At 33.6% G+C, this 11,088-nt stretch overlaps 1 protein-coding gene across 1 annotated transcript; it reads right to left on the bottom strand.

The window, feature by feature from the left end:
* Nucleotides 1-412: 412 nt before the first annotated feature.
* Nucleotides 413-7,141, bottom strand: LOC123200765 (autophagy-related protein 11-like). Its single transcript, XM_044616135.1, has 5 exons — nucleotides 5,409-7,141; nucleotides 2,868-4,557; nucleotides 1,842-2,062; nucleotides 1,237-1,450; nucleotides 413-1,116 (listed from the first exon to the last, which is right to left on the bottom strand). The coding sequence occupies exons 1-5, from the start codon at nucleotides 6,347-6,349 to the stop codon at nucleotides 694-696; spliced, it is 3,489 nt and encodes a 1,162-aa protein (XP_044472070.1). The 5' UTR covers nucleotides 6,350-7,141; the 3' UTR covers nucleotides 413-693.
* Between the last annotated feature and the right edge of the window lie 3,947 nt (nucleotides 7,142-11,088).

Genomic DNA, 11,088 nt, shown 5'->3' with positions numbered 1-11,088 from the left:
ATTCTCAACCACACGTTACCACTAATAAACTAGTGTCATAAGATCTTTCAAAACTTTGAATGGATAAGATTAAGAGTGGATTTGAAACAAACCAAACCCCAAACAAGGGCAAACTGAGCCAAACTCAAATCCGGAATGTCAAGCTCAAATTTGAGTTCAAAGCAGCCCAAATAGCAAACAATGACATCAGAAAAATGAAAAGAAGAATCACTGACAACCCTTTAAACTCTAGCTGAGCTTATGCTCAACTTCGACTTGTTTAAATCAAACATGGATTCTCTAGTTCCCATCAGGATAGAATCATAAAACTAATCGAAAGATCAATCAAGAAAATATACAAACATCGACAGACTAATTCTGCATGTTTGCTAAACTTTGTAATGCAGCAAATGGATCGACGAGAAGATGAATGTTGCTAAAATAAATGTATAAAGTTTTCAAACGTAAAAAGGCAGTTGAGGATCAGGGTCTAGATGAATGGATATTCACAGTTTTGTACATACTAAAAAGAGAATTCAGAGTAGCTCTATATATACAATGGGGAGATTAAACTTAAATGGGATCATCAGCTGTACAGAAGAAACTGCAAGTTCAACTCCGTCCATGAGTGCTCTTATACTGAGAATATTTATATATATTTTATCTATATACACTTGGTGTCTTCCATCACATCTATATCTGCCTGGAGCAAGATCAGGAAGGAGGTGGTGAATAAATGGGGGTGCCAGGTAACATGGCTACTGTCACTATGAAATATTCACAGCCAATTGGGAGACCATATGGGTTAGAAGAGGTTGATCCAGAATTCAAGGTCAAGTGATCAGTCCCGGTGTCAGTAGTCAGATGATCAATTTGATCTGCCTTGCCCTGCTCAGGCCTAGTCGAAGAAATAGGCAGCGACAATTTTGCAGTTTGGCGTTCGATATGGACAATCTTCCCAACGATGAAGCTGGGTCGACTTTGAAGATTTTCTGTAAACAAGGCCACTGATTCAGCAGAAAGGTAGTACTTCAAGCAGTTCCTATTGATTGCCTCGTAATGCCCAGCTGAGTTGAGAACAAATGCAGCAATCTCATGGACTTCTAGTCGGCCAAATGAGATCTTTTCTTTGCTTGCCTAGACGCAAAATTATCCAACCATTGTATTAGATAAATTTGAGTTGTATTTTTAGCAGTCCAAAATTCATTTAGCTCAGATTATATCAGTAAAGAAACTAAGATAGTTGAGAAAAGATACCTGCTTCTCAAGTTGATGCTTGGTGAACAGTGTTTTAACCAGCTCTTTCTTTTCTTCCAATTCTTTCCTAAGCTGTTCGTTGGTAACTTCAACCTGTCGGCACTTTTCAAGTAGCTCCTCACGGTGTCTAGACAAGTAGCCAACTCTGTCCGCAAGGATTCGAAGGCACTTCTGGAATTCCAGAGTACTATCATCTTCACTGTCATTAATGGAACTGCAAAGTTTTCAAAAAAAAAAAAAAGAATTCATTCGACTGTATTTAGTAAATATATAAAAATTAGCAAATCAAAGAAATTCAATCCTTCATTTATGTCTAAAATTATATACAAAAATTCAACTGTAGTAGGTTTTCTCAGATTTAATAATGGGCCAGTGAGTAAGATATCCTCAGGCATTTCATGTGTAACTTGGACACGATTAAGAATTTATGGGGAAACCCACAAAACAAACTAAGTCCTCACCAGCCAATCAAAATTTAAAAAAAAAAAAACTTTGTATCTTGTCAGAGGTCAATCCATATATGAAAATTTCACACAGGAGAAGGAAATGACATTGTGCAGGCCATGGAGGTCAGTTCATAAACACAACTCTAGTAAATCACTTACTTGGCCAAAGATTGAGCAAAGGTTTGCAAGGAGTCAGCAAAACCAGCAACCCCTCCTGAAACACGAACACTGGCACGAAGTCTTTCAAAGAGACTACGCAATTTGATAGCAGAAGCACGCAATGCACTATACTCTAAGGCCCTCCGATCAGCTGCACACAAATGTGTCTGGGCTTCCTCTCTTGCTTCGTGCAAACAATTCTCCAAGTGAGCACAATTCATCTGTTACAGACGAAGAAATCTATATTAGGATACTAAACCGTCTTCAGGTATAAAGTTAAAAAAAAAAAAGGTGTTTCCATGAAGAGAACATTTTGCGTTTAGATGGAAATTGTTACTAAAGCCATAAACAATTCAACAAGACAAGTGGAGAGGGCTAAATTCCCATCAAGAAAACAGACCAAACCTCAGACAAAGCAGACAACACCAATATATTGTACAAGAAATACTTTAAACAGACATGGTCAGTGATGGTGAAATCAACAGTTAAATCATCTTTACTCTGTCCCTCGTCTTCAATAAAAAACCTCAGGCAATTATGGAGGTAAAACCATCAAGGAGTTATTTGGAAACAATTTCTGTTGTTATGGCAAATACCTTGTTATTACTGGACACTGAAGGCATTAATGAGGACTGAAAAAGTCTTTGTGCTAGTGCATGATCACAGATTAAGTAGCAAAATATGTGCATTTGTCAGTGACAGGACTTTCTAGAGCAGAAAGTAATAAGAGGGGCCAAAGTAGAAAACTTGGCCAGTCAGTGTTTCATGAATGAAGAACAGAAAAGATTTAGAATCACATAATGGGCACAAACACAAAACTTGATTAGTTCGTTTTATGCATGGTAATCAAACTTTTATCATCCTTTGTTAAATAACAATAATCAGAATTTGTTAATTAGGGTAAACTAATCAACAGTAAATACCATGTCATAATTTGATTGACAACCCATGTGCTTTTACCCTCTAAAGACATGGAATATTCCTCATATCTATTATTTTTCAAGGAAAAGGGTAAAGCATTAATACCTGAGATTCATCAAGGAGCTTCTGACTCATCTCCAACTCCTTTCCAAGCATTGCAACCTCCTCCATCACCGATTTAAGTTTGGCCTCAGTTTCACTCAATTGATTTGACTTTTCTGCAAGTACACTCTGCAACTCCAACACAAGATCACTGCTAACCTTAGAATCCAACCTCAGATCAGCTGCAGCGTCACTAGGTAAGACATTCAGAGTCCCAGGCATGCTCTCAGCAGTAGAACTGTTAGTCAGAGACATGCCCAACTGCCCTGCCATCTTGTCTTTCCCATCTTTGTTGCCAACAGGCAGTTCTTCACGATGTGGCTCCACCATTGACGAATCTAATTGTGGGTTTATCATGCCAGATGAATCTAACATATTTTCATCCACTGCTTCTTGACCTTTGCTTGGTAGCCTATTGAAAAATCCCAGCTTTACATCCAACGAATTTGAAACACATGAAACCTCATCCATGAGCTCAGAAGTAGATATACAAGGAATGTGGGATTCTCCACCACTTGAGGTTTCTGGTTTGCAGTCAACAGGCTTCCCACCCAAATGGGAAAAGTCAGATGAATCATTACTGTTTATATGCTTCTGCCCCTCCATATACTGATCAGACAATCTCTGCTCCAGCTCTTGTATGCGCTTCTCATATGAAACACACTGCATTTGCTTTGCCTTTAGCATGGATTGAAGATGTTTGCTATACTCGTCTTTCAGATGCAAGGCTTCAAGTGTCTTCTCAGTGGCATTCTTCAATATGCTATCCAGTTTATTGTCATCAAGTGACTCATATTCAACTTTAGGGCACAAGGAACAAATTTTAGCAATAGCTGAAGCAAGTTCAGCTTTCAGCTTTGCATTCTCAACCTCCATCTTGCTAGTTCCTGCTATCTCAACTAACTCGCATCCCTCAAGGAGCTCCTCAGAGTCTTCTTTCTCAAGAGTGTCTATTGGAATTTCCTCAGCCTCAGCTGAATGTAAACTGTCATTTGACATGGAAAGAGAACCTCTTAAGTTTCCTGATTTCTCACCCTTAGTGGAAAGTCCTGCCAAACACTCAGGAGCATAATAGTCCAGGTCTGAAATGTCAATATCAAGCAAATTACTGTCAAAAGGAGCTATGTTAACATCACACTGACTAGGAGTATCGTACAACCCCATGGATGCTAATATATCCCTGGGTACATATGCACTATGTGTCTTCAGAAACTCCTCCCGTCTCCTAACCTCAACTTCCCGCTTTGTTGCAAGCCTTTCTGCCAATTGTCCAGCCATGCCCATGTACAACTTCATGGAAGCCTTTCTTCTCACTATTTCCGCAAGACAGGCTCTATATGCAGGACCAATACCCTGAACCCACTTCAAATATGCAAATTTCTCATCCTGGTGTACCATTGCCTCTTTAAAAACAGGAAACTGTAACTTAGAATCTTTAATCATGTAAGAAATATAAGTTATCCTTTGCATGTAATTGTGCACAAAACGGTTCATTTCATTCTTCTGATCCTTGCAGAAGTCAAGTAGCTTGGAGATAGAATGATCGCAAGCTTGCATTCTAGGTAGGTGATTCTTTTCATGGACATCATACATAGGACCTAGCGCCGAAACTGCATCATGAGGACGAATTGAGGAGGACAACTGACTGGACATACAATCATCCACAAGCTTCTTCACTGTACTGACATCTTTGCTGCATGATGGTACACATCTAGTTAGTAACCATAGATTTTAAAAATACTAAACAAAACTGTTACAGTAAATTAGTATAACATATGCAAACAGAAACCAAACTATCAACGATAACTACTAGAGCTTGATGACAAAGGCATCAAGATATTCAGAACTTCATGCACTTTCAAAACATTATGCAAGACTCAAAAAATGCTAAGTCTCTGAACCGAAAATCTCAAATTCAGAATGAATCAGAACCACTTTTATATAACAATGAAGGTTTATGACCTTTTATTCATACAACAAAAAATCTTGACTTCAATCCTCAAGTAAAGCTGTATTTATCTCATAACTTATCACACAAACATAGTGGATATGAGGTGATTTCCCAACCAAAGCAATATAATTAACACCCATTTGTCCAGGGGGTAAGCCACCACTGGAAAATCAAGTAACCCGACATGACATCTCTATCTCTCAACTATGGGCATCAACACTAAACCCTTGCACCCCACCCCCTTCTCTATTCTAGGATCTTGACTTAAATCAACAGGAAAGGACATTGGGCATAGAAACAACAAAACCAAGTTGTGCATCCCAGATCTCAACATCAGATATATGTGGATCTCAACCTAGACGAAAGGAAGATTTTGCATATATATACTAATAAAAGTTGTTACATAGATAAACAATGAAGCAAGTTGTAAGCCTGAAACTTGACAATGCTAGGATACTAGGCACGATAAAGTTCATCAAGCAACTTGAAAGAAGCCCCAGGAAGTCATATATAAACTAGACCTAAATAAAACAAGTAGCAATGTTTATATATGGAAAAATAAAACTAGGAGAGAAAAACAAAGTTGAACCAACCTCAATGACTGCATTATACTTTTTTGTTCATGGATGAATCTCTGTTGCTCTTTGATTGTTGATTCTAAATTCTTGATGGGCAAGGAGGCCCTGGCATTAAGCAGGTCCTCAACTTTGCGCTTAACTTCAGCAAACATCTGTTTGAATTGTGAAACTTTATTCTCAAACTGACTGTGTAAGCTACTGCAATCAGCTGCTTTCCGCAAAGTTTCTTCTTTCACAAAATCCAATAAGCACTTGTGCAAAGGGGTCTGTAAACTGGGATGAAGAGTGACAGACCTCAACTTCTCAATTTCCTTCCCAAAATTTGCCAAAAGCTCAGAATGTATTCTATGCTGATGGTAATAACGCTTCATGAATTCATTATAATGTTGGTTAATCACCCTATAATAGTTCTCCAAATTACCCCTTGCAACCACCACAGCTCTCTCTTGCACTTTTTGCTCCCTCAAGAGCCGCTCACAGTTCTCAAACTTAGCTTGTGTGCGAACATATATGGCGTGCCCCTTATAGTAATGGTGCCTAAATCGCCTCTCATAAGAAGGCAACGCCTTCAAAGCAGGGTCTGAAGCATCATCTAATGGGTGAGGGTCTTGCAACGAAGCTGGTGGAGCAGGCTCAGCAGCCTCAAGTATATCAACTTGCTCAGGTGAAGGAGGAGGTGAATTATTTTGCAGCCTCACTTTATTAAATACAAACACTTCTTTATCATTAGATGGTAGCCTGTAAGCTGAAAGCTGCTTTTGAGGCTCCAGTTTGAACTCCAAGCATAGAAGAAGTTGGTCATTAAAGTTTATACCTGAAAAAGATTCAATCAAACGCATAACAGCCTCAACAAGTGTGGTTTCATTGCAGTCAAGCTCAAATGAGTGGCCATTCTCTGCAATATGAACCAAAAGCTTGCCCTCATGGACCAAACTTTCCGTGATACTTGAACTCATCGTCTCAATCTCAACCTCAGAAACCCAAATCCCCACCACAACTCAGAATTCAAGCCAAAACACAGAAAATATGGTTCAATTCAAGCCCTTTAAAAGATAAACCTCACCAAAATACAATTTTTTTTACTGTTAACCTTGATATAACCCAGAATAATCAAAAACCCACTTCAAAAATATGCAAAAAAAAAAAAAAAAACCATATTTACAATCCCACCAAAGATTAAAACCTAAAAACACCAATAACAATCAACCCAGAAAAACAAATCCCCAAAAAATACCCCAATCCAAAGCGACCCACCAGAGATAACCCAAAAAGAAAAAAAAACCTAATCGTCACCGACCCACCATCAAATTCTTCAAAACCACCAAAACTCAAAACGACCCACAAGTTGTCTCTCCAAATCAGCCCCGAGTTCACCACACCAGAAACAAAAACACAGAAAACCAAAAAATCCCAAATCAAAACCCCAAAAGACCCTTTTTTTGCCCTTTTAAGAGACGGGGCCAAGAGAACAGATAACCAGAAGCGATAACGTAAAGATATGAATCAATAAATCAGTAAAATCCCTTCTTACAGGTTCTCCCCACGAAACCCCTTTGATATATACTTTGTTGTGAGATCAAAGTATTATCGTAATTCACGGCTCGTGTTTTGTAATTTTTTCTTAATTTTTAATTTAAAAAAATACCCGCAGAGCCTTCTGCGAGAAGTCACCAAACCACCGTAGCAGGACAGAAGAGCTCTGCTCCTCTATTCTCTCTCTGTCTCAGTCAGCAACAACCTTCGAAGAACTGAAAATTAGTTTTTTAAATTATTTATTAGAATTTTTATTACTTCAAGTTGGTTATTTTTACGTGACACAGTCTCATCAGCTTGCATTTAATGAAAACGCGAATTTCTTAAATTAGTTTATTATAATTAAATCAAAATTATTTAATTATATAATAATCTATTATTTTAATATTTAATTAAATATTTATAATTTTATTATATAATATTAATCACGGTAAATATATCTTTACACTTATATAATATTAATATGTTATTGGTGAAAATTCTATTACTAAGAGTGTAAATTTTTATTTTAAATTAGATATGATCATTTAAATAGTTAATTGTTATTTAAATCAATTTGATTATATAAAATTGAGCTTAACTCAATTAATATAAAATTTTAATTTTTTGAAAAATTATTATAGAAATTACTTAAATAAAATATTATATTTAATATATATACCATCAAACTAAGCATATTTTAATATTAAATATCTTAAAAAAAATTTAAATATTATTTTTTAATAATTAATCGATTTAATCGTCAGTCAATTAAGTCGATTGCCTATTAGATCAGACCACTCTTTCCACCGAGTTAATATTCGATTCAGTTTTAAAAACATTAAAAATAGGCAAGATTAAGCTTGTAATCTCACACAAGTAAATAATTATATTACAAAATGTTTAAATGGTTACAAGTAGTGTTTAAATAAAATTTTGAATGTAAGACATGGATCAAATTATCTCATTACTAATTAGGGATCGAGATAAAAAGTGATTCTATAATAATAAGAAACTGAAAAACAATAAGAGACTGTAATTAGATTAAGTTTAACTCAAGTTAAATTAAGTTTAACTCAATTTAAGCTTAATTTAAACAGAAGTTTTAGTTTGATAATTTAATTAGAATAATCTTTTTTTTGACAAAAATGTTTATTTTTTTAATATTGTTTATCTGTTGATAACATTATTTTTTCCACCGTAGATGTTTCGATTAATTTTTTTTTTTTTTTAAAGACTTATTGTAAAGTTGCCTCAATATTTAAGTTTGTAATTTCACTTTTCACCCTATATTTGGGCCATGCTGATTAAAACTTGAAACATTTTTTATGACTATGTGGGGGGGCTCACATTATAGTAACAATCATTATATGGCTTTCAATGAAATTTGTGGATAATTGTCAGAAATAAATCATTTAAAAAAAAGTTTAAAAAAATTAAAAATTTATTATTTTTCCCCTTATAAGTTTAAAATTAACAATTTCAATCTACCTAAGGTTTGAAAAATGACCTTCTCCCCCTAAAAATTTTTTCCTCTCTCTAGCAAACATATCTTTCCCAGTCATCAGTGTTCTCCCTTCTAATCGACTTCTCTCTCCCTCTTGGTCTCGCCACCGCCCTCTCTTAATCTAACAAAGATGAGTTGTTTCATCGGACTAAGGGAGGGTGACGATGAGACCGAGAGGCAAAACTTTGACTACCGGGAATGAGTTGTTCATTGGAAAGAGGAGAAAAAAAAACCTAAAGGGAAATGGTGGGAATGAAAATTTTTAGATATTTAAACTACGGGAAAATATGTAAATTTTTAGTTTTTTAAATATTTTTTAATATTTAACTAAATGATATTTTTGTTTTTAACTCTAATTATAAAATTTAATAGATGAGTGAGTGTTTGAATTTTTTATAGTTAATGATAAGAACTTGGAAAAAAAATTATTCTTTGGGAAAAATTATGTGATTAAATAATTTTAAATTAAAAATAAATTAATACTTATTCATATAAATACATATATTTACACACACACTCAATTAGATGCGTAAAACTAGTACAGATAAAATTGCTCTTAAGAGTGATTAATATAATTTAACAAATAATTACTTCATATTTAAATTTATTTTTATGGCTATATTTTTATTTAGAATGTCACATGAAGAAGTGTAATTCCATTTCAAGTCAAAGCAAGTGCAAATTGATCACCACCGTATACATCACCATCAATATGACTTTTCATTACCCATGAAGCCATGTTCTTTTCTAACCAGTTTCTTCCCTTTTTTTTTTTTTTTAAATTCCTTCACCTACTCTATTATTTTTACAGTTTCTTTTTTTTTACCAAATCAATTCATTGGATCGTAACTCAGTCAAATGATTGACCAACGCGTCTAATCGATTGGAAGGATTAATAGAAAATTTTTAGACTTTGGGTCTTTACTCAGTCAAATGATTGACCAGCGGATCTAATCAATTGGAAGAATTAATAATAAGGTTGGATTCAAATTAATCTGAGTTTGATTTAATTTGTATAGAATTAAGCTTAAACTTGGCTCATTTAAAAAGAGTAGAGCTCGAGTTCAAATTTGAATTGAATTTTGAGTTCGACTCATTATTAAAATGATATTGTTTTAATATATATTAATCAAAATAATATCATTTTGTATCGAATTTTTTATGCTAGTGAGCTTGACAAGTCAAACATCCTAAAAATTCGAGCTTAAAAATATTAAACTTTTATATTCGAGTTTGAGTTGAGCTCGTTTTGACACTCTTTTGAATTGAACTCAGATACACTTGATTCGAATATAACCATAATTAATAATATTAGTATAACATAATTAAAATTATATATATTAAACACATTTATTAGATCATGTTTAATAATATATGTTTCTAACTCAATGATACATGTGCATAATCTCAATCCGAAACTTAAATTTGATTCCTATCTTTTGTGAATATTAACGTAAGACACGAGACTTTTCAAACAATGAATTAAATTTAAACCAAATACCTTACATAAATAATGCTAATAGTATAATGGTTTAACAAACACTATTGATCAATAGATGTATCCTACTTTGAGTCGTTTTACCCTCAATGATAGTTCATCTTGATGGGTAGACTGATATGACAATGTTGGAATCAATCTAAGTTGTTTAAGCTTGGATTGATATTTGATTTGAACGAGCTAAGTTTAAGATGAAAAAAATTTAACTCAAACATGGCTTGGCTTAAACTCTCTCACCATGCATGCATTGTCACACTAAAAAGCTACTCTTGTTAGTGATTCTTTTTCTTCTTCTTTGATAATTCTTATTTTTCTTTGACGATTATTCTTTTTCTTCAATAATAACAATTTCTTATCTGATAATTCAAACAAGTTGAGCTCGATCTTGAGCTAATTGTTCTAGATTTGATTTAATCTCAAGCTGGTCTTTATTAATGTTCAGTTTAGTTCATATCCACCTTCAAACATGTAATGTTTAAGTTTTATGCTATTTAATAAAATCTCATCATACATGTTTTTTTTATGTAAAATTAATACAAAGATCATGTTGCACCGACATCTTACATTTATCCAATAAAATATCATCACACTTACATCTTTTTAAGGAGATTGTAGTTAGACATGACAGTGTATGTTATTAGATTATATCAGTTTAAATTTTATGTCAGAGATCTTTAACTCTAATCCAATCGGTATTCGAATCATATTGAAAATTTTTAACTTTAATCCAAAGCTTTAATATTTGAGTTGACCTGATTCGATTTGACTCAAATTGACATAAAATTATCTATTGTTTTCACTCTCTAAAATGTATTTAGAGCTTTTTCAAATCAAACAATTTTAGGTTTTAGACTAAACTAAACCAAATTGAAAAAATATGATTTGACCTAGTTGAGATTACGGTTTGAACTATAGTTATAAATATTCTATAATACATAATATGTATCATACGGTACAGGTGGAAAATCATATATGTTATAAGGTGTATCGAATTAATACGATAAAGTAAATATATCTTACGATATAATATATATTACCAATATACATGATACATTTTTTTAAAGAAAATAATAGTATAGTATGATTGTTTATAAAAAAATTTATTAAGAGTGTTTGTGATATTTTTCAAAATAATGATGTGTCAATTATAATTTTTTATTATTTTATTTTTTAAAAAG

Source organism: Mangifera indica, chromosome 17 (genome assembly GCF_011075055.1).
Source record: "Mangifera indica cultivar Alphonso chromosome 17, CATAS_Mindica_2.1, whole genome shotgun sequence".
Classification (NCBI taxonomy): domain Eukaryota; kingdom Viridiplantae; phylum Streptophyta; class Magnoliopsida; order Sapindales; family Anacardiaceae; genus Mangifera; species Mangifera indica.
Note: the sequence above shows the minus strand (reverse complement) of the source record. Positions and strands in the feature narration are given on the sequence as shown.